General features: G+C 42.3%; 1 protein-coding gene across 2 annotated transcripts in view; it reads left to right on the top strand.

Moving 5' to 3' along the window:
• The window catches only part of med23 (mediator complex subunit 23), a 37373-nt gene extending 13717 nt beyond the window's left edge, over positions 1–23656 (top strand). For both annotated transcript variants that reach the window (XM_043219169.1, XM_043219168.1), the window contains 17 exons: positions 1840–1985; positions 2073–2318; positions 2553–2695; positions 2775–2949; positions 3481–3644; positions 3864–3988; positions 5449–5654; positions 10418–10598; positions 11831–12001; positions 14601–14817; positions 15444–15680; positions 15910–16075; positions 16868–16940; positions 17300–17514; positions 19634–19754; positions 21307–21438; positions 23278–23656. In XM_043219169.1, the coding sequence (XP_043075104.1) occupies positions 1840–1985; positions 2073–2318; positions 2553–2695; positions 2775–2949; positions 3481–3644; positions 3864–3988; positions 5449–5654; positions 10418–10598; positions 11831–12001; positions 14601–14817; positions 15444–15680; positions 15910–16075; positions 16868–16940; positions 17300–17514; positions 19634–19754; positions 21307–21438; positions 23278–23460 (2901 nt within the window). In that variant the 3' untranslated portion in view covers positions 23461–23656. The remainder of the gene's footprint in view (positions 1–1839; positions 1986–2072; positions 2319–2552; positions 2696–2774; positions 2950–3480; positions 3645–3863; positions 3989–5448; positions 5655–10417; positions 10599–11830; positions 12002–14600; positions 14818–15443; positions 15681–15909; positions 16076–16867; positions 16941–17299; positions 17515–19633; positions 19755–21306; positions 21439–23277) is intronic.
• The last annotated feature ends 901 nt before the right edge of the window (positions 23657–24557 follow it).

Below are 24557 nucleotides of genomic sequence, written 5' to 3'. Positions count from 1 at the left end.
ATCTGATCAAAGCTTTGTTGCGCACACGTCTCACTTAGCCTGCTCTGATAGACGTGTTGGTGGAAACAAACGAAACGCAAAAGCACATGTTGGGCGATATCTTCGGTTTCGAACGTTTGTTGACCTTTGCCGTTTATCTAAGCTGAATTTTAAAGAATTTGTCAACATTCGTTTTTATTTTTTTTTAAACTTGTAACTTATTAATTTTATTTGACATCAATGTGTATGCAGTGCCTGAATAACATCAGAATTAACCGATTAATTGAATTAAGTGTTTTAGCCAATTCATTTTTTCATTTTTTTTTTTCCAATTTGTGTGTTTATGCCAAAATTCATATGAAATATTTACTTTAGTGGCAATGTCATTTCCTTAATATTTAAGAAAAATTAAGGCCCAGGTTTATAAACGGTGCTTATCTTAAACCAGGATTAGGCCAATTTGGATATTAAAGTCATTTTTAATAAACCTGCCTTAGAAAAAAAGCATTGCTGGTGTCCATCTTAAGACCAAACATAGGTACTGTAAGGTTTTAAGATCAGTCAGTTTTTACTTTACTTTCCGTAAAACGGTTCAAACTTTCTATGAAACCAGGGGTGTATGTTAAAAATGTATTTAATAATTCATTTTATAATGACATAATTATGATTCCAATTCAATAAAGGTTGGCTCAAATAAAGCTATCAGCACAGGTGCATTAATTAAGACAACTATTTAAGTAAAAAAAATGTAATAAATATGTAATATAGTGCATGCATTTATCAAAAGAATGTCTTTGCTGTGGTAAACGTGACGTTTCGTGATATTGTTCACGTCTTTCTGCTTGTCTGATTACATGAGAGATGATTCATTTCAGTAAGTTGTGGCTTTTCTTTCAAACCCTCAGATGTTCATTCAAGTTTATTCACTGCTGTAACTAGTAGTAGAAGAAGAGAAAGGTTTGAAACTTTGTTTCGTATTTGTTACAAAGGACTGCTATTCAAAAACAGCATAGACTAAGAGATTAAAGACTAGCATTTTGTGGGTGTCCCATAATTCCTTGTTAAACCCAGGCACTAAATTCGCACTTTCAAACAAACAGCTCTTTGCACAGATGCGGTTCCCTCTCGTCAGACTTGATTTGTAAGGAGCCCTGTAGTAAGCCGACCGAGAGCCGGTGTCAGTGCCGCCTCTATTAGCTCACTGAATTAGTCATGTGGGAAGTTGCTGTGATTAGAGATGTTTGCACGCGGCGTCTGTGATTTAAACCGTCATAGTTGTCAGCTCGGTGTTTGTGAAGCCCAGCAGGAGCGCTGATGAAAGACGCTCTCCGTCTGATCCAGCCATCAGCCCACAGCATCTGTGCGGGACAGATGTGCTGGAGTTTAGCTGAAGCGTGGAGCGAGCGCGGGGCAATTAGATGATCACACAGTCCGATCGTACTGAGAGACTTCAGATCTATCTATCTATTAAAAAAAAGAGAATTCTGAACAAGGCTGAGTTCACCTGATCAATACTCTGTTTTCTTATAAAAATTATATATAGCAGTTTGAAGGGAGCATAGTCTGCTTTTTAAATATGAAATTCGAATGATGTGACAATTAGAGATTAGACTATACAGAAATTGACATCTGCATGATAATACACACTCATAGTCAAGCACTACCGTCTTTGGCTATTGCTGCACGTACACCCCAGTGCCTTTGTGCTCCAGGGCCACGTTTAGCATAGCATTCACAGAGAATCTCCCTTCTCTACACCTTTAAACTGGGATGCATATGTGCAGGTGAAGAAAGGCACTGTGTACGTGCTAGTTGGTTCTTGGCAGCGTTCTGAATTGCGTGTGTTTTTTTTTTTTCTAGTGTATTCCAGTCCCAGACATCAACAAGCCTCAATCCACGCACGCCTTCGCCATGACCTGCATCTGGATCCACCTGAACCGCAAAGCTCAGAACGACAACTCCAAGCTCCAGATCCCCATCCCACACTCGCTCAAGCTACACCACGAGTAAGACGCGCACACACACACACACTCACTCACTCACTCTGTCGCTCAGTCAGGCCAACAACGCTCCCACTCTCTCTCTACGCTCAGGTTTCTCCAGCAGAGTCTGCGCAATAAGAGTCTGCCCATGACCGACTATAAGATCGCCCTGCTGTGTAACGCGTACTCCACCAACTCCGAGTGCTTCACGCTGCCCATGGGTGTGCTGGTGGAGACCATCTACGGGAACGGCAGCATGCGCATCACTCTGCCCGGCACCAACTGCATGGCGTCCGGCTCCGTCACTCCCTTACCCATGAACCTGCTGGACTCCCTCACCGTCCACGCCAAGATGAGGTCAGAGCACTCTCTTACTTTTGTCTTGTGTAGGGCTGGGTATCAGATCCTGCTTCAGCAGCCTACAGAAGTGCCTGTGCTTTGAACAAAAAACACTAATATAGACTTTCGGACTCAGTGTGCAAGGATCTTAAAGCTTCTAGTCCTGTCTGCATGAAGGTTTCTTTCTTCTGGAGGTCTGTTTTAAAGCATTGTAGGTGTGCTCACGAGATGAGCTTTTGTTTTTCCCTTTAGCTTGATTCACAGCATCGCAACCCGTGTGATTAAACTGGCCCATGCCAAATCCAGTCTGGCCCTGGCCCCAGCCTTGGTGGAGACGTACAGCCGCCTGCTGGTCTACATGGAGATCGAGTCCCTCGGCATCAAGGGCTTCATCAGTGAGTGTGCCGCACACTTCTCCGCTGTTTGAGGCCGCGCTTGCGTGTGACTCTGTGTGTTTGTCTGACCCTCCTCTAGGTCAGCTCCTGCCGAACGTCTTCAAGTCTCACGCCTGGGGGATCCTGCACACGCTGCTGGAGATGTTCAGCTACCGCATGCACCACATTCAGCCTCACTACCGCGTGCAGCTCCTGTCACACCTCCACTCGCTCGCCGCCGTGCCACAGACCAATCAGAACCAGCTGCACCTCTGGTCAGTCTCTACACACAGCACATGCGTCTCAGCTCGAAGGGGAATGCGTTTGTCAGTCATGTACCTCATTGAAGATGCATCAGAAAGATTAAGTAAAGATCGTGTTCCATGAAAATGTTTTGTAAATGTTCTGCAGGATAAATGCATCCATGTCCTTCATTAAACAGTGAGGAAATACATCTAAGTGCCACTTTAGATGCAGCTTCTGTGTTTCCTCTGCATTGCAAAGATAAACTGATAGTGATTTAATTTGCTTGGCTTGCTAAAAGCTCTCATTTTATACCAGCCCCGCTGTCTAAATAAAACTCAAAACAAATGCCCATAAAAGTTTCAAATCAATTTAAACATGTTTCAAAAGTTCAGTTTCTCTCAGTGTGACCTGACCAGTGCACAAAAACCTTAGGAGTCAGCTGTCCACAGTATATAGTCTTCAATTATCTTTATCGATCCAGGAAAATACTGAGATATAATGTTTTACCCGTGTGGTGAAGGGACTGCTGTCTGTACTCGCTCTGTGTGTTTGTGTGACAGTGTGGAGAGCACCGCTCTGAGGCTCATCACGGCTCTAGGGAGTTCAGAGGTTCAGCCGCAGTTCACACGCTTCCTCAACGACCCTAAAACTGTGCTGTCTGCCGAGTCTGAGGAGCTGAACCGAGCTCTGATCCTCACGCTGGCTCGAGCCACGCACGTCACAGGTACTTCACACCAGTAACACACTGCTGAAAGCAGAAACGGGCCTGATGATTAGTCTTCTGTCACGTGGCATTTGGCCGAGTAACTGTGAATCTTTATATAAAGAGCTGGCATTTTTGCATTGTTTCAGGCAATATGCTTCAACTTCTGTTCATTTTTGTTTTTTTAAAAATGAGTTTCCTCCTGACTAATGTCTGTGTGTGTGTGTGTGTGTGCTGCAGATTTCTTCACTGGCTCGGACTCCATTCAGGGCACCTGGTGTAAGGACATCCTGCAGACCATCATGAACTTCACTCCTCATAACTGGGCCTCTCACACACTCAGCTGCTTCCCTGCTCCGCTGCAGGTACTCTCACACACACACACACACACACACACACACACACACACAATGCAGTGCTTCTCACACCTATGGCTAAAAACACGAGGCTTCATCTGCATGATAATATTTCAAGGTATTTGTCCGGTTTTTGTACTTTTGTAGACCGCTATTGCGGAGTAGGATTATTTCTTCCACATCTAATCCAATGCATTGTTAATTCCATAATATCATTGACAGAGACTTGAACTGTTGATAGCAGACTAATGCAGTTAATCATTTTGTTCATTTGGAGAAGTGATAAGAAACTGTAATTCTGTCAAGAGCTGCTTGGAATTACGTTGTGGTTCCCTGAAAATAATTGCACACCCTAGAGCGTTCGTCAGCCAATCAGATTCAAGCACGGCCTCGTAGTATAATAACTACTGCAGACTACCAAGGAGAAGCAAATTGGAACTGCTGTAATTATATAAAACTATTTCAGAATTTTTATTATTGGCAAAACTGCCAGAGCACAATTAATTTTGATGTGTGTAAACTCGTTAGTTGGCCATTAATTTTGGAGTAGATTGATGGATTCGAATTAAATGCTGACAGCCCTAATTAGTATATTTTGGGCTGTAGTCGTGCCATAATTAGGAAGTTAAAGTTAAGCTTTAAAATTGGCTGTATATTCATAATATCTAATGTATTTTGGCCTGAAATGTGGCCTGGACTGGTCATGAGATGTACACTAGTGGAGTTCTAGTGTATCGTAACGATGACTGAAGTTTTTAAATGCACTGGTTGTGATCAGTTCCTCTCAGGATGTCTTAGGTAGAAGAATTCTCCTTCATCTTCAGTATTTTGTTTGTAATAAACATCTGTAACATGGTTAGGAAATGGATTGCTTCTGAACATCCACTTAGCCTTGGTTTATCTTGGGATTATGCTGTTAATGCTTTACAGCACTTATGTGGTACTTCTGCTACATTCCTTTCAATTTCAAAATATTCAACTTCTCACTTGGACAAGTACACTAAAATGCCTCAACAACGACTTCTGACTTGAAGACCCATGTATATATAACATATACTCTTTTGAGATGATCTTTGACATCACATGAACCAACCAGCAACTATATAAACACAGTAAGTGTTTGCAGTAAGATGTCTGTTTGTTATTGCAGACTTGCAAAGTTAGTGGATGCATTTTCGCTGTGTTTCCCTAATAGAAACACTTTTATGTTTGGAACTTGAATAGAGATAGATATAACAAGAATATAGGAATATCCAGCATTTTTCTCAACGATGCTAAGAAACAAATACGACACAGAGGAACAAAATCGTTGGAATCACTTTTTCCAGCTGATGAAAAATAAATGTTGGTTATTAATAAAAAAAAAACCCAAATTATCAGATGACTTTACAGAGCTGTGGACGCTGGGATAGTTATGTTGCTGGATTCATAAAAACTTCTCCCACTTCTCTCTTGTGTTCTTCTCCCAGGCATTCTTTAAGCAGAATAACGTTCCACAGGAGAGCCGTTTTAACCTGAAGAAGAACGTAGAGGAGGAGTACAGGAAGTGGAAGTCTATGACTGTTGAGAACGACATCATCACACACTTCTCCATGCAGGGCTCTCCGCCGCTCTTCCTGTGTCTGCTGTGGAAGATGCTGCTGGAGACGGACCACATCAACCAGATCGGCTTCAGGTGCACCACACCACCTGTTACACCTCACAATATCTGTGTCCAGATCCGGTTCTTTTCAGGATGTCCTGAACGTCTATCCAATTGCTTCATTTTTTTTCTACGTCAGAAGGTCTTCTCTCCTTAAGCTGCTGTCAGTGCTTTCTCTGGTGTGTCTCAACTGGGGGGTGAACTGTTTGTGAAGCTCAGAATTTCCTCTGATAGCTTGAAGTAGAGAATCTACAGTGAAGCTGCTCTTTAGCTTCACCACACTAAACAAGCTATTAAAAACATAGCTAGCTACTAGAAGTGAGAGAAAAAAGATCAGTCACTGGAGTCACTCGATGTACTCACCGTGTCCTCTGTGGATCACGTTGTTGTTGGGTACTCGAATTGTGATTACGAGTCTGATACATTAGTATTCATCTCGTCACCCTGCTCAGGGAACAGAAACTCACATTGAGATGAAACTGCTCTCCATCTGTAATCTTTCTCTGAACCACTAAGTGTCAAGTTGGCATTTATTGATGGCAGGGATGGCATTAGATTTCCTGTTTGTGACTGAGAATTTAAGGATGAATAACACTTAAGTAGAAGAGAGTGTAGAAACCTGAATACAAAGACAAGACATGAGAAACTCTACAATTCTTTGAGACCATCTCATAAATTGTCTGAAATTATGCAAGAATGCGAGAATGGAAGTATCCTGAAACATCATTAGTTTTACATCTTATTTTGGCTTCATATCCAAATGCATTATCTGAACCCTGGCAGAAGTTACTCCTACTTTAATTGGCCAATTATAGTCTCTCCAAATTGCCCCTCCTGCCAATTACAGCAGTAATTTATTCTTCTTGCTTGCTTTCTTCTGGTTTTAGACTACATTATAGTGCAGAATCAACTCGAATGTCATTATCCTTTGTCCCCCGACACAGGTTTTTGTGCTGTTTTGTGGTTATTGGATCAGAGTGCACCATTTTACACCATTGATCATACCATTTTAGATCAAATGCAGAACTATGTTGGTATTGAGGGTGTGGATATACTATGGTTCACCTCCTCCTTAAGAGGTAGAACTTTCGCTGTGCAGGTTGACTGTGAGGTTCCTCAGGGCTCTGTTTTAGTACCTCTGCTGCTTGAGCCGAGCTTAGTTTTTCATAAATTACACTTTCCACTAACCCTGGCTGTAATGGCACTGTTGATAGTATGCTTGAATCTTTGGAAATTGAGGAAATTGAAGCTTAGAATACAGGCAACTAAGCTACTGAAGCTAAGTGAATATAAACTGAAGATCCTAGGCTCTCCCAGGACTCTCTTGAATAATGTTCAGATTCATGTTAAAAACTATTTTCTCTGTTAGTACCTCAGGTCTCTGGATGTTGTGGGGCTTTCTTTGCTGACACGCCTCTGCAGCATCGCATGGAAGCGGGGGACAGTGCCTCTGGACCGGCAGAACGGGGTGGTGGTTCCTCTTTTTAAGAAGGGGGACCGGAGGGTGTGCTCCAACTATAGGGGGATCACACTCCTCAGCCTCCCTGGGAAAGTCTATGCCAGGGTACTGGAGAGGAGAATACGTCCGATAGTCGAACCTCAGCTTCAAGAGGAACAATGCGGGTTTCGTCCTGGACGTGGAACCCTGGACCAGCTCTTCAGGATACCCTCTTCAGGATGCTGGAGGGTTCCTGGGAGTTTGCCCAACCAGTCCACATGTGTTTTGTGGATTTGGAGAAGGCATTCGACCGGGTTCCTCGTGGTGTAGTGTGGGGAGTGCTCTGGGAATACAGGGTAAGGGGCCCAGGTCCCTGTATGATCAGAGCAGGAGCTTGGTTCGCATTGCCGGCATTAAGTCAGACTTGTTCCCAGTGCATGTTGGACTCCAACAGGGCTGCCCTTTGTCACCGGTCCTGTTCATTATTTTTATGGACAGAATTTCTAGGCGCAGCCGGGGGCCAGAGGGGGTCCGGTTTGGTGACCACAGGATAGCATCTCTGCTTTTTGCAGATGATGTTGTCCTGTTGGCTGCATCTGGCCAAGACCTACAGTGTGCGCTGGGGCGGCTTGCAGAATGCAAATGAGAATCAGCACCTCAAAGTCTGAGGCCATGGTTCTCAGTCGGACAAGGGTGGCCTGCATCAGGTGGAGGAGTTTAAGTATCTTGGGGTCTTGTTCACGAGTGAGGGGAGGATGGAACGAGAGATCGACAGACGGATCGGTGCAGTTTCTGCAGTAATGCGATCGCTGTACTGGTCTGTCATGATGAAGAAGGAGCTGAGCCGCAAGGCGAAGCTCTCGATTTACCGGTTGATCTTCGTTCCTACTCTCACCTATGGTCATGAGATTTGGGTCATGACAGAAAGGATGAGATCCCAGATACAAGTGGCCGAAATGAGTTTCCTCCATAGGGTGGCTGAGCGCTCCCTTAGAGATAGGGTGAGGAGTTCAGTCACTCGGGAGGAGCTCGGAGTAGACCAGCTGCTCCTCCACATCGAGAGAGGCCAGCTGAGGTGGCTCGGGCATCTGTTCCGGATGCCTCCAGGACGCCTCCCAATGGAGGTGTTCCGGCCATGTCCCACCGGGAGGAGGCCCCGGGGAAGACCTAGGACACGCTGGAGGGACTATGTCTCTCGGCTGGCCTGGGAGTGCCTTGGTGTTCCCCCGGAAGAGTGTCTGGGGGACGGAAGTCTGGGCGTCCCTGCTTAGACTGTTGCACCCGCTACCCGGCCCCAGATAAGCGGTAGTAAATGGATGGATGGATGGAGTACTTATTAAACATTAAACTGTAATTGAAGTTATTACTATGAGAAACACATTCTACTGACCAATAGTAATATATTTCTGTCACAATTTATGTTTTGACAGTTTGTGGTGGAAAAAAAAAAAAAAAGTATTAATGCATTTCTGAAGATAGTTTTTCTCAAATACAAAAGTTCTAAAAGATTACGTTCTTAGCAATGCATGTTACTAACCAGAAATGCTAGGAAATTCACAAAAATCTACTTGGAGCATGAAGGAACATTGTTGGCTGTTGCTACAAATATTCCTGATCTACTAATGACTGGTTTCGTGCTCCAGGGTCTTTCACCACTAACACAGCTTCATTACTGAGTTCAGATGAAACCACTGCCCGTGTCTGGCTGGTGTTTGTGTGGTGTAGTGTATCGGAGGCTGCAGCTGCTCTGGCTGTATAAAGGCTGCTTGTGCTGGGCTGAATGGAGCGCTCCTGTGCTCCACTTTATTCACCAGTCACGAGCTCTGTCTCATCAAACTCTTTCTCAGAGCAGTCACAGTCACACACATGCTGTATGGTTTTAAATCACAGTAGGCACAGGCTCAGCATTCAGATGCTTGAGCTGACCTAGTACTTACGTAATCCTGTGTTCTCCACTCATTCTTATTCTTTGTCTCTTCTGCTTTCCTGGCACTTTGTTCTCCCCCTACAACTAGTGATGTTGTTCGGCGTTTAGTTCTTCATGGCCATTTTTCACCCTGTTCCTTCAACTCTACTCCAAACTCTGCAGTTAAACTTTCTGTTCATCTGAAAAATAAAATGCGTCAGTGGTTCCTCAGAAATATTGTGCGGCACAACTGTTTTCAGCACTGATAGTAATCAGAAATGTTTCTTGAGCAGTAAAGCATGATATTATTATGATTTCTGAAGGGTCATGTGACACTGAAGAGTAATGATGCTGGAAATTCAGCTGTGCTTCACAGAAATAAATGACATGCTTTTTTGGTGAGTTAACATGATTTGTTTCAGAACAAGTCCAGACTCGTGTCAGTCACTGACTTCTACCTCTTACTAGAAATCCATCTTCTCTTTTGCTGTTTTCTTGACTTTGGTGTTGAGCTGGTCAGATTTAGCGTGATGTGTAAGGGTCTAGTTTCCTCTGGATCTCGTGTCTCTTCAGTTATCAGCATCTCTGAAGCTCTCTCACTCCTCAGAAGACATGACACACTCTCCTCTGACGTGTTTCTATCAGCCAGTCTTTCCTGCTGTCTTCTGTTCTTCATCTCTGTCTCTTGAGAGACGCAGACAGTTCTTGACAGTTCTTCCTGTGAGTTTTCTCTGAGCTGAACAGTGTCAATGTTTACACTGAGCAACTGGGATGCCCTTTAACACATTGATGAAATGATGAATACTTCAATCTTTTATGGCTCATATAGTCTGATATAATCAGAATAAATACAGCTCAATTTTATTCACAGACTCGAGCTGATATTTCTATGATAAAAATCTAAATCAGTGAGATTTTAATAACAGTGAAGGAGAAACTGGCACAAAATGATCTAAATATTAGTGATCTCAATAATAATTCTCAGTAAGATGAGACTGAAATGATCCAGACGTATAATGCAGCACTGATTGAGGCTTCTCAGAAGATCACCGTGAGATGTTTTGGAGGCTTGTGAAGATCACTGATCTCCTGAAGAACAGTGAAAGTAAAGCTCCTGATGATCAGATTCTTTTAGAAAATGATTGAAATCTGAGCTGCTTGAGTCCAGAGTTCATCTGGAGATATGACTGCACTTATTCTGACCTTTACTTCAAAATCAAAATCAGTCCAGATTTGACACGAGAAGCAGCAGCTGAAGCTGAAATTACGCTAAAAGACCTTTTACTTATGATAAAAATATTTTTAAAAATCATAGGCAGGAGAATGGATGAAAGTCATGTAGATCGCTGGGCCCTTAGACATCTGTTTATGGGTAAAGATTGAGTAAAACCTGAGCTCAACTCTGACCTGAGATGTCCTCCGGTGTGTTAATGTCATCTGTCCTCTCCTCAGGGTGCTGGAGCGCATCGGGGCGAGGGCGCTGGTGGCCCACGTGAGGACCTTCGCAGACTTCCTAGTGTACGAGTTCAGCACGTCTGCAGGAGGACAGCAGCTCAACAAGTGCATCGAGATCCTCAACGACATGGTGTGGAAGTACAACATCGTGACTCTGGACAGACTCATCCTGTGCCTGGTGAGCATATCTGCTAACTAACACTTCATATACTGTAGACCAACAACACGCGTTCTGCTGAGGAACTTTCATGTTCACGTCAACTTATTCTACTAATGCAAATACTGTCTGCTAATACTCTAATGAGATGCGTGTATCTGCAGAGTTATTTATAGCTAGTAGAACGTCTGAAGTGAATTATTCATAAAACAACATCTATATACATCAAGAGGGATCTGAGAGGAGAAAGCATTAACAATTTTGGTTTCAGTATTTAACCTGAACTGGAAAAATAAAGTTAAATATGTGTTATGTACCATTAGGGCTGGATGATATGGCAAAAAAAAATGATCATATGATGAGTATATTTTTGCATCAGTCGATATCAATATTTATCATAATAAATGTGAAATTTCTTTCAAGTCTAAAGCCAGGTTTTTGCTCCAAAGTGAAAGTCTGTTAAATTCCCTGTATGCTGTATGATTTCAAGGTAGTTGTATTGTATCTTCTTCCTGTGAAGCTCTGTTCTTAGGAAGATCTCCGCTCGTGATGGAGAATATGATCATTAGCTCTTTGTGGCTGCGGTTTTGCCGTCTTTAACTCTGGGACTGGAGTGAGTGATTACTCATTAAATCACTGAAAAAGACCACTGAAAGACATAATCAATGGAAAGTAACCTGCGTTTGTGCCACTGAGGTTTAAAACAGGGCCATTATTTAAATCTGTTCCAAAAAGCACAATGCAGTTTCTGATTTGATTAGATGTAATTGTTTCCAGAAAGCAGTATGTGTGTGTTTCCAGTGATTCAGCTGTGTTTGCCTCATGGATTTATCTGCCTGTTAGCGAGAAAAGCTGCATGTGAAACATTATCAGTGTGTCAGAAGCTAACAGAAGGCCAGCTCTGGACTGTAAACAGCCTGAGGATTGGGCTTCTCATCCGCTGATCAATCAGACTCCTGCTGTACTGTACATGCTCCATTTATCAGCCCGATCGAAGCGTCACATCAGTGACACAGAGCCCTTCCGCTGTGTCTGAAGATCTCAGGGACAGCTGTTCACAAACCGTCGTCTGAATACTTTCGTGCTGGATTGGATCACTCCCCTCCATTGATTCAAATGCACACTGTTTCAGTTTTGCAAATCCGAATGACTTGTTCTCTATGAAGGCCCTGAAGGGACACAATGATGGGAGAAAAATGTAGAATCTCAGGTTTGTATGGCAAATGCACTGAATCTGGTGTGTTTGAACGCAGGCGATGAGGAGTCACGAGGGGAACGAGGCTCAGGTCTGCTACTTCATCATCCAGCTGCTGCTCCTCAAACCCAACGACTTCCGCAACCGCGTCAGTGATTTCGTGAAGGAGAACGCTCCCGAGCACTGGCTGCAGAGCGACTGGCACACCAAACACATGACCTACCACAAGGTAACACCGATCAGGCCAAAGCCCAGCCGCTTTCATTGGTCAGCACACACACATAGTTAAATAGTATTGTATTATATATATATATATATATATATATATATATATATATTACACCAGTCAAATGTTTGGTAAGATTCAGAAAATTCAGCTTTGCATCACAGAAACATATTTGAAAATTATATTTGAAAGTATATTAAAATAAATACCAATTATTTTAAGCGGTAAAAATATTTTACAATATTAATTATCTGTATTTTTAATCAAATAAATGCAGCCTTGATGAAGATGAGAAACATCTTTAAAAATACAACAAATCTTACTGATTGCAAACTTGATGTGTGTGTGTGTGTATATATGTATAGATACGTATTTTGAAAGCTTGTGATCCACTTGTGTGTGTTTGTGTGTGTATATAGTTTTTCAGAAGGTTGGTATGTTAACATCAGTTTTTTCAAAATTGATTTGCTCCAAATTTAAGCGCAATGCATAAAACCTATAATGGTGCTACCCTGTTTTTTACAGTGAAGTTCCTGCAATCACTGCTGCTGTTTTTTACTTCTTTTAAACAGTGCAACACACATTAATGCCGCCAGTGCAGGTTAAGGTTAGTAGGGTTAGTATTTGTTTTGGCGTTATGTATAGACTCAGATCTAGAATTGACTGGCATGACCAATAAAATCTTTAGAATCGTCTGGGGAAGAGTCATGCATTAACAACACACAGCGAGCACACAATGGCAGGTTAGATAATGGCAGCAGCGTCCATAAAGCTCATGCAGCAAAGTATTGAACAACGTGTGTACAGTCCGTGCTCAGATTTTCCATTCATTCCCAGCTGATTATTCACCAGACACAACATGCTCGCTGATGTCACGTTCACTAACCAAGAGTATCTCACACAAATCTGCAGACATGTGCGGTTCATCATCTTCCTGGATCAACGTTGCGATTAACCAATTGGATTTGAGTTCACAAACGTTCCCTAATCCAGTGATTGTTCCTCAGAAACGCTCATGCAGCCATGAAACAAGCATCTCTTTTCAGTTAATGTCTTTTTATCTGACCGTACTGTGTTTGATTTCCCTTAATGCCTTTCACTGTCAGACTTGAAGCTGTGTAAATGCACATGACCTGCCAAGATAAATGAATAACAGTGTGAGTTGAGCTGGCACCCCAGAGCCTGTGTAGAGTTCAGCGGCCGTCCTCTCACAGACGCACATCAGCTGTGGATTTGTTTTGGACCTTTTTGTATGAAACCGAAAACCATCTCAGTTGAAGATATTTGACTGAATATCAAGCTTGACGGCTGTCTGAAATGTCATAAGCACACAGTTATTATCCCCCTCCCATCTTCTCTGCTCCTTGGCATTTCAAGGAGAGATTGGCCTCAGATTGCCTTGACATTTCATCTCTTGTGTATTTGTGCTGAATGGCAAACAACATAATTCAGCACAGTTTGACCTGATCTGACCCGACCGTCACGTTCAAACTAAGAGCAAAGACGACACGTGAGTTCAGAGGAGCGTCGTGCTCCTGATGTTTATCAGTGTGCTGGAAGTCCTCAGCAGATGTTATCTACTGAAATATACAAAACCCTCGTAAAGGGATCGTTCTTCCAGGAATTAAACATCTGTGCATATTTTCATTCACGTTTAAAACACACATGGGTGTATTATTCAAAGCAGAACTTTAAAACTTCAAAAACTCAAAGACATCTGAAAAGTAATTAATAGGAATCGAGTGATTTAATCCAGGATTTGTGACAAGATCACTTTAAACGATGAACAAATTTAGAGGAAATGTCTGAAATGTGTCTCTGCAATGGATGTGAATGGGTGCCGTCAGAATGAGAGGATGTCCAAACAGAGGATATAAACATCACAGTAATCCACTGCACAAATATGAATACATAATCATAATAACTCTTCCTCCAGTGTAAAAGTGTTCTGGTCTGAATCAGGAAAGACATCTGGAAATCTGTCGAGAGACTCTGATTTGAGTTAAAAACATCTTAATGTTGGATTAGTTTGATCTTCTGACTTCTCCAGATGTTAACTGATGGACTGTAGTGCTGTGGATTAGTTTTTATCATCCGTTTGGACTCTCATTCTGACGGCACCCATTCACTACAGAGCATCTGTTCACTGATGCAATGCTACATTTCTCCAAACCTGATGAAGAAACGAACTCATCTACAACTGGGATGACAAGAGGATGAATAAATGTTTGGCAAATTTAAAAAAAAAGGTTTTTAGTGACTTGTAAACATCGGCCAACACACACACACATAGGGCTCATCAAATATGGTAGACAGTAGCTCAAATGAACTTGACACATGAGAACAAACCTCACTGGCCTTGGGAACCTTTGATAGCATCGAAATTTCAGTACAGTGACAGAAAATTCTCATCTTTCATTTAATAAACATTTATTTTGAAGATAAAATTCATGCAGATAGGAATGGTGCGGCTGAGTTAATGACTCAGTTGATTTTTGAGTGAAATGTCTCTTTAAGATGCGTATATATGTGTTCTTCTCTGAATATTGTCCTGAGCTGGTGGTCATGCAGGCGCTGAGCTCTTTCTCTGTGTCCCGTGCAGAAGTATCCAGAGAAGCTGTATTTCGAAGGTCTGGCAGAGCAGGTCAACCCTCCCATCCAGCTGCACTTGCAGTACCTGCCCATCTACTTCGGGAACGTGTGCCTGCGCTTCCTTCCTGTGTTTGACATCGTCATCCATCGCTTCCTGGAGCTGCTGCCTGTTTCCAAGTCTCTGGAGACGCTGCTCGATCACCTGGGGGGGCTCTACAAGTTCCACGGTTAAAAGCCTTTCAATCAATCACTTATTATTTACTACCTGTCAAAAGGTTTTAAACAGTAAGATTTTTTTTTTATTTCTGTGATGCGCGTCACTTTCCTTCAGAAATCATTTTAATATGCTGATTTGCTGCTCAAGAAACACATTTTTATTATTATCATCAATATTTAAAACTCAGGTTTTTTTTTTTTTCATTTAGCAAGAATGCATTATATTGATCAAAGGTGATGAAACGGATATTTATAATGTTACAATGATTTTTATTTCAGATAGAGTTCTTTCAAAGAAACTTTTCAACATAATAATAATATTTAAAAGAAAACACTAATTGCAGCAAGTGAGAATATTTGAATGATTTCTGTAGGATCATGTGACTGGAGAAATAATGCTTTAAAAAATCCCTTGACATCACAGGAATAAATAACTTTTTTAAATATATTGAAATAGAAAGCAGTTGTTTTAAATAGTAAAAAAAATTCACAATATTACTGATTTTGCTGTACTATGGATAAAATAAATGCAGGCTTGGTGAGCAGAAGAGGATTCTTAAAAAACGTGAAACGTCTGACTGTTTACTGTTGACTAAAACCCAGTTTTTTACTGTTACCCTAAAACCGTCGCGTGCAGATCGTCCGGTGACGTACCTGTACAACACGCTGCACTATTACGAGAGACACCTGCGAGACCGCACCAACCTGAAGAGGAAGCTGGTCCACGCCATCATGAGCTCTCTGAAGGACAACCGCACGCCCGGCTGGTGTCTCAGCGAGACCTACCTGAAGTGTGGCATGAACCCCCGAGACGACAACGTCTGGATCCCCGACGACACCTACTACTGCAAACTCATCGGCCGGCTCGTGGACAATATCCTTTACTGAGCAGTCAGGACATGTGTGAGGATCACCGGAGGACCTTACAGGGGCAGGAACGGTCTCGGCTTTTGTCTTGTACTCTATGGTACTGAGGTCAACTTAATTATTTAGAAGTAATAAGCTATTATCTGTCTTGTTAGACCCTCAGATCATGCAGATCGTGACCTCTCGTTGTTTTCAGAGCGGCTCACACTAAATGCTGCTTCCTTAACCACTGCTACCCATGGCAGGTAAATCTCCAGGGCCGTTCCCCAACTGTGACTGGCGGTTCAACGAGTTTCCGAACCCGGCCGCTCACGCGCTGCACGTCACCTGCGTGGAGCTGATGGCTCTGGCTGTGCCGGGGAAAGACGTGGGCAACGCTCTGCTCAATGTCGTGCTCAAGAGGTCAGAGTTCATGAGCTTCAGGAGATGCACAGACACAAGCCATATTCGGACGAGGCTAGCTTTCTAGTTTTTGAGTTTCGACGCTTATCACATCTTAATGTTAACATCTTAACACATTCATGTCTGGTTATATTAGTTCAACTTTCATTTAACTTATTTTTTTTTATTTATAATAAACCCATGTTTAATTTTCATAATGGTACACAGCAGCCGTCATCATTTGTAGAAAAAGACAACAATACATCGTAAGGGTCAAAATTATCAATTTTTTTTATTCCAAAAATCATTAGGATATTAAGAAAAGATGATGTTCCATGAAGATACTTTGCACACTTCCTACCATAAATATATCAAAACTTCATTTTTGATTTCAGTCACACAAATGTAAATATTTCGATTTTGGCACCCTTCAAGATTAAACCATTTTTCAAATAGTTGTATCTCAGCCAAATATGGTCCTATCCTAACAAACCATACGTCAGCGGAAGTCTTTTTGATTCTGTATAAATATCAGTCTCCAAAAATTGACGCTTTAAGGTTCAGGGTCACGTATATAATTAAAACATTATGTATCTGAGCACTGGTCTTGTGATCTGGCTGTTGAGTTTCTTATTGTTATTTTTTATTTCAGATGGTTAGAGCATCCACGGTAGTTCATGTTGGTTAAAGCACTCAAGGAAACGAGATAAAGTCGATCATTGCAGTTTCAGTCATTAGCATTAGGATGATGAGAGTGTGCCTGTAAGACTAGTCCCGTGTTCGTCCTGAGAGTGATGGATGTGTGTTTTGCAGTCAGCCGCTGGTTCCTCGGGAGAACATCACGGCGTGGATGAACGCTATCGGACTGGTCATCACGGCTCTGCCGGTACACTTCCTTCACTTACTCTCTGTCTCGTACCAGCGCTTCACGACCGACTGCTAGGCTCGCGCTCATACCCTCTTTTGTCACGTTTGTAGCATTGCTATTGGAGCAGTTTTGTTATCTGCTTTCGCATTTTTTTATTCAAATTGTGTTCTAGTTTATTGATTTTATTACATCAAGTTAAACTACTGTAAATGAAAAAGATGAATGTTTCTCACCGACTATTTTATTTCACTTAGCATTTAGCTTTTACTTTGTGCTATGTTACCACTTTACTGTTCGCTAACTACAGTGCCCCGCTTCCTGTACGGTCCCTGCTGGGTTTGGAAGTGTTTAACGGACGGATGTTTTGTGTCTGTCAGGAGCCGTACTGGATCGTTCTTCACGACCGTATCGTGAGCGTGGTCAGCAGTCCGGTCCTGAGCTCGGGCACCGAGTGGCTGGGTTACCCGTTCCAGCTGCTGGACTTCACGGCCTGTCACCGCTCGTACTCGGAGATGCACTGCAGCTACGTCCTGGCGCTGGCCCACGCCGTCTGGCATCACTCCAGCATCGGACAGCTCTCCCTCATTCCCAAGTGAGACTCTGCTGGTGGCCGTATTAAACTTTATTACTGCATCAGCAGAATCGAATATCGCTTGACCCATGTTTAGTAAGGAATTATAATTAGTACATAATCCAATATCGGTGCATATCATGGCTGTACTAGTGGCATCAGCAGGCTAAAACCACTTGTCGATGTCAGACGATCAAATCAAACTAGGCAGGCTTTACTGTTTAGAGAAGCAGAACACGATTTGTTGATAGAGAGCGTATCATTTGATATTAGTCAGCTGTTTTATGATACCAACAGCTCTAACCGTCCCACTTATTCCTCTAAATATACCACAACTGAGGTTTGAGTTTGTACGGTTATGTTCTGAATGGACATGATTAATTTGAATTAGCGCAGATCTTAAGAAGCCCGTGCTTTGATTGTAAAACCCCCGCAGATGCTTTCAGAAAAGGGTGAATGTTGTGGCTGAGTGAGTGTGCGCTGCATCTCTCTCTCTGTGTGTGTGTGTGTCTCTGTGTGTGTGTGTGTGTGTGTGTGTGTGTGTGTGCGTGTGAGTCAGTGACGAGCTGAGATCAGTTCACCTGCTGCCTCCACACACTCTTCATCCCACAACAACACATTTAGAGACAGAGTCAGCTCGCTCGGGCCGAGAGTAAACACACTTCTGTGTTCATCAGCCTGTGCGTGTACTCGCCCGTCAACAGTCGTTCGGTGCGCATTTTACTTTAAGAGCGGAGGTTGAGGTTTTCAAACACCGTGAAGCTGGCCGACTGGACCGGAGGACTCGAAAAAGATGGATTTCGTAACATCTTCTGCAAAGTTGTTTCAGTCGCAGCAGAGCAGGTTTAATAAGAGACGATAAAGACGCACATTTGTACATAATAACATGCTCTTTAGTCAATCAGGAGCTTTTCATTATAAAAGTAAATAAAAGGTCCATTTTTGGAACAAGGCTGCAGTTAGAAAAAAAAGATGAATCTTATTATAGTGTAAAATAACTGTTTTCTATTTATCATTTTTTCCAGTTTTCAGTGTTTAGTTTTTTATGGAAAGAGTAATCAATTTTATTTTTCAGGATTGACATAATAATAGAAAATTCAAAATAAAAGCATTTATTCAAAATAGAAACTTTTTCTAATACTGGGAATGCACTGACTGTCCCTTCTGATCAGTGTAATGCATCCTCACAGATTATCAGTTTATTTTAAAAAAAACAAGCTTGCTTGCAAACATGCTTTTGATTAATTCAATTTAATTCTACCATTAGAAAATGAGAACTGAACAATGAAAAAAAAATGGAAAAAGAAACTGAATTTGAGAAAGATTGTGCTGTCGTCAAATGATTAATCACATCCAAAGGTTTTTGTTTAATATGTGTATAATTTGATACTTAAAATGTTTACATCCACTGTATACTGTATATAAATACATTTAGGATTTTTTTCTGAAATATATACATTAGTGCGTGCATCAATTAAATATAACACAGTGCGCACGCACATATATTATGTAAACAAAACCTTGTATTTTATATGTGGTTAATCAGCACTAGAAAAAAATGAAGCGTATTTCGTAGGGTGTGTGTGCTGCGAGGTGCCTCGTGCTGCAGTCACATGCTCTGTTTGTGGTGTGTGTGTGTGTGTGTGTGTGATGTCTGGGAGGGAATCTCAGCACACGTCTGATCTGACGCCCACACCCCTGCAGCTCATGAGAGCGCTCTCGAGAAAGACTCACGAACCTCCGGCCCTGGCGTGTCCACCAGGTCAGGAACACCAGCCAAATGTGTTTATTGATCGGGTGAGCTCGGGCGGATCGATCGTGATGAGGAGATCTGTCACACACACACACTCATTGTGTAGTAAAACACAGCGCTGCAGATCCATTCATTTACGTTCAGTCATTTAGCAGATGCTTTTAAATCACGTTCAGATGAGGACAGTGGAAGCAACCGCAGTCAACAAAAGAGCAAAGATATTAGAGGAATTAGAGGGTCAAATAAAGAGATGTTTTCTTTCATTGTCTATTCGTGCCAAAGTAGCTGCATTTCTTCCTCCATAAACAGCCTGCAGTTAGTATCATTAGTACAGTTTGTCATTATTGATTGATCATCGGTGTCTTCATTTCGGTGTGTGTGTGTCAGGTTCCTCTCAGAGGTGCTGAAGCCCATTGTGAAGACGGAGTTCCAGCTGCTGTATGTCTATCACCTGGTGGGGCCGTTTCTACAGCGCTTCCAGCAGGAGAGGACCAGATGCATGCTGGAGGTGAAGACACACCCAAACACACACACACACACACGTCCATTTCACAGCCACTCACCTGGACTTTTCAAAGCAGAGCCTCATGGGAGCAGGAGCTTGATTAGACACACACACATTCAGAGAGCGCTTCAGTAGTTCCTGCTGAGCTCCTCTGGGGCTGTCTGAAGCGGTCCAGCTAATGAAAGTGCTCTTTACACACTGAACTTTTACCCAGAAACCCTCAAGCCTCTTATGCTCTCTCTCCATCACTGAACGCTTTGCGAACCAGATCTGGATCAATTCTGTCGGCAGTTTCGCCACTTCACAACGTCTTAATGTCTTCCGTCCAGCTGAGCTGATCCAACATGCCAGTATCAAACATGAGTGCAGTTAACATCAGGGACAGTGTAGCTGGGATGGACCGCATGTATTAATGAATGACGTCGAGTAAACTACTAAATCAAGTCCACTCCTGCTCTTTATTCTTGTTCTCAGACTTCAGTCAGCTCTGCGTGTGAGCACTGACAGAAATATATAGCATTTGAGCATTAGATGAAGATAAGAAATGACACGCTTATAATGCTATAAGTATAATATTTAACAACGGTTAAATACAAACATATAAATGCATGGAAAAATAAAATCATGTTTTTTATATAAAAAACGAAACCTCCAAAAGGTGGCGACAAGTCACGTTCTCAGTGAATGAGTCATTGAATCGCTCATGTAATCATTTAGTTCAAATGGATGATTGATTCATTGACGGGATTCTTTATGAGCGCGTCGTTGAATCATTCACTCAACTGATTTGCTGAAATGAACTTAGTAACAAAACACCAGCGTGTTGCTCAGAGACTTCCAGGTTCTGCTGTTTGGATTTATTTTCTGAAAGTTTCTGAAATAGACAAAACGCTTAAAATAAGATTTACCTGTTAAACCCTAGCCCACGGTGGGAAAATGAATCACAATAAACTAAATGTTCCAAAATACTGTAACTTTTGGATAACTTATACTTTACACCAAAAAACCTGTTTCTGTGAGACATACTGATGGTCAAATAAGACAGAAAAGAAGAAAGTTCCCTCAGCCGAAGAAAAGGAGGTTTTTTTTCTGCTGAAAGTCAATCAACTTGTTCTATCAAACGATACCCACATTTTGACTCTCCTTGCTGACGTCTTGGGGTCACGAGCCATTATTTGTGTGTATGTCCCCTTCATGCCCTCAAGGGTTAATATTGTCTTTAGTAAACTGTAGTACTGTTGAAAATCATGCTTCTGTTCACTGTTTTTAAGAGTACTTAATATAAGTTTGCTCTTAGTTATACGATTATGATGTTTATGTTATGAATTTCCGTCAGGTTTTATTAAGTGTGAGTTTGGCCATCAGTTTCTGTGATCTTAGCATTTCCCCGTTCGTGTAGATGAGAACAAGAGCACCTGGTTCATATTCATGAGTCAAAACCTGATGGGATGATTTTCCCCTGAGCAGATCAGACCGGACCATCATCAAACTATCTAACTGATGATGAACAAGCAGAGTGGATGTCATGACCGCTGTGTGTTTGCTCCTCTCTCAGATTGGAGTGGCGTTTTATGAGATGCTTCAGGCTGTGGACCAGCACACTAAACACCTGGCCTACATGGACCCCATCTGTGACTTCCTGTACCACATCAAATACATGTTTACTGGGGACAGCGTCAAAGACCAGGTCTCTCTCACACACACACACACACACACACACACACACTCTCTTGTGTATTAAGGTCAGAGCAGGTCACAAATGTAATGGATAGCACTATATTTTAACGTGAATTTCACAGCTCACATGTACTTCCTCTATTCTTAGTTCACCCAAAACAGAAAAGTAGCCTGTGTTTTGCTCACCCTCGAAGCATCCTAGGTGTATCTGGCTTTCTTCTTTCAGAGTTATATTAAAAACAGTCCTAAGCTCCATCATTGCAGCGCGTGAACGTAATAAACGGGGCTAAATGAAGGCCTTCTGTAGTCAAACCACGTGTTTTTGTGATAGAAACCTTTCCTTTCTCACTTCTGCTGACTGAAGTAGCTGGAAGGCGTTCAGGCGGATGATGTAAGGTGTCTGCGTCGCGAGAATCTCGAACAAAGGAAACTCCTCTGGGCTTACATCGACATCCTCCCACATCTAATTATTTATTTTTTTAACAAATCCTCAGTTTGCGCTGCTCGTCCGTGAGAGGTGTTCTGTTTTCTTCTCTCTCCGCTCATCGCTAATCATGAAACGTAACGCGTCTTACGTCATCCTCCGGGGCTGCTTCCGGAAAAAAGTACGTTTTTTGCATTTTAAATGTGGCTTTATCTTACAAAAACACATGGAGTCACTACAGGGAGCCATCGTTAATGTCCTCCAACATATAAACAGCCGTTTAGTCCCATTTAAAGACTCACAGGGGCCGGACAATTTTGAATATAATTCTGATTGAATATAAGTCTGACAGAAGAAAGTCTGGACACCTAGGATGCTTCAAAGGTGAATAAAAGACGGGATCATTTTCATTTTTTGGGTGAACTAACCCTTTAATAACAGCAATTTATGCACAATTAAAAGCAAGTAGCCTTACCTCTAACCCTGTGGTAAGTTAATGTAGTCGGTTTATTCGGTGTCAAACCAAACACATTTAAAAAGATTCCCAGCTCAAAGTTTTGATTTTGCTAGCACAGACATGTAAAGTCATGAAAGCCTGTAAATGTCAAAGAGAAATATTTAGTAATGCTGGAGTAATTCACTGTTTTGTAGAGAAGGGTCAAATGGCAAATTTCACATTTAGAGCCAAATTACAGGAGGTTAAACATGACTTCAGAAACGCTATTTTCCCTCAGAGATTGATTGGGTCTGTTTAATGAAATATGTTGACCTGCATCACGTGCCAGTAGTGGATATTCAAGAATGGAGAAGAGCACTTTTCAAGTTTTTTTTCTCCAAAGATTGCATGCCTGTAACTCAAGAATAGTATAAACTCTAGCTCTTTTGGGATCTTCCTTTTCCAATCCCTGCATCGTTCAGTGTCTCTGCGTCCAGAATGTTTTCAGCGGTTGTTTGGAAAGCAGAGAGTCTGAAACTAGGCTCGTATCTCGTGTGTTTGTGAGTTATTCAGATGAGTCTGCTCTCTTGTGAAGCCGCTGTTTGTTCGCGTCTCCCTCAGGGAAGAACAGGAAAGGTCACGTTTATATCAGCTCAGTATCAGCAGTCACAGGAAATAAAGCTCATTCTCCGCTGTGCTTTTGTCTGATCGTCTGAACTCCAGCTTCCTCTCCAGCATCTACTGCCAAACACACACCAGCTCACACACCATCCGTCCCGAGTTTTAAATCAGAACCAGAAATCATCATTTCTAATGTTACAAAATACTTCTGTTTGAAATAAATGCTGCTCTTTTGGGTGTATTATGGTATTATTCGGTAGGAAGTCACCTAATTGAAGGGAAGGACGATGGACAGGTCCGGTGTGTTGACAGGTGTGTGTGTGTGTGTGCGCGTGTGTGTGTGTGTGTGTGTGTGTGTGCGCGCGCAGGTGGAGCGGATCATCTGTTCTCTGAGGCCGGCCATGCGTCTCCGTCTGCGCTTCATCACTCACATCAGTAAGATGGAGCCGGCGGCAGCGCTGACCTCGGCCCCCCAGTCCAGCGGCGTCTCGTCCCCCGCGGCCCCCAGCGGCCCCGGGCCCTCCAGCATCCCTCTGTCTGCGGCTCAGTGAGCAGCTGCGGCCCTCTGAACACACACACAGCTGCTGACCTCAGCCGGACCGGACGGACAGCCATGAACCTGAGCGGGGGTTTATTATCAAGACTCTTCCTGAAGTCTTCAGCATGGACTTCGAACTGTTTTTTTATTTTTATTGAATCATGTCTCATTTTTTCACATGGAATAAAGACTAATCATGCGTTATCAAATGTATGCCTGCGTTCGAATTTTTGAGTCCCACGTCTTAGATGTCATAATATATGCATTAACTGCAATGTAATAATCTATATTTTTTCAGGCTGTCAGCTGATCATGAAGACCGAGTGTTTGTTCAGTCAGAGCAGGACAGTATTTAGGCTTTCGATGGCCGATGAGTTTCTGTTCCTCTGGACATTGATTCTTCTCGCCTCTTGTGAACGTGAATCAAAAGCATGACAGATCTCAGAGAAAAGCTCTCTTTCATCTCTTCCAGGAACATCTCACAAACACTCCTGATTCGGTCACGCTGTTTCTGTGAACACGGGTACGGTACGCTGAAAAGAGGCTGTTGTTATGAATCTAGGTTTATTTTAGATGTTAGTCACGACTGGACATGTGACGGTAGACACACTGCCTGACCAAAACATCGTTTCTGGCGTTTTGAGGGGTTACTCCAGCCCAAAGTGAAGCTTCTCCTCAGTCACGTACCCTCATGTCGTTCTAAACAGTTAAAGATCTTCTTGTCCCATTGACTGCTGAACAATTACACTGTCATAGAAAAGTATGAGACGTGGTCTGAACGCTCCGTCGGTGCTTCAACCCAAGTTACATTTAGTATGGAAAGAAAACAAAAGTAATGGCTTTATTTTGACAGATTTGGCATCGTAACATCGTTTTGGAGACGTGTTATATATGCAGTTCAGTGTTAGACGCAATGAAAAGATACATATTTTTTGTGTTCTCGTATTAAAACGGTTGAACCACTAAAGAAAACGTATAAAAGATGTCAATTTAACAGACGTCTGGAGACCTCTGAATCCTAATAAAAGAGGAGGTTTATCGAATACCTTCTAGTCTTATACGTGGTGTAATTTGTGAAGAGGTGCTTTTTCTCTAAATTCAGAAGCATGG

The sequence above is a fragment of the Puntigrus tetrazona genome, chromosome 20 (assembly GCF_018831695.1).
Source record: "Puntigrus tetrazona isolate hp1 chromosome 20, ASM1883169v1, whole genome shotgun sequence".
Lineage (NCBI taxonomy): Eukaryota > Metazoa > Chordata > Actinopteri > Cypriniformes > Cyprinidae > Puntigrus > Puntigrus tetrazona.
The sequence above is the reverse complement of the archived record's forward strand: the minus strand, read 5'-3'. Positions and strand labels throughout refer to the sequence as shown.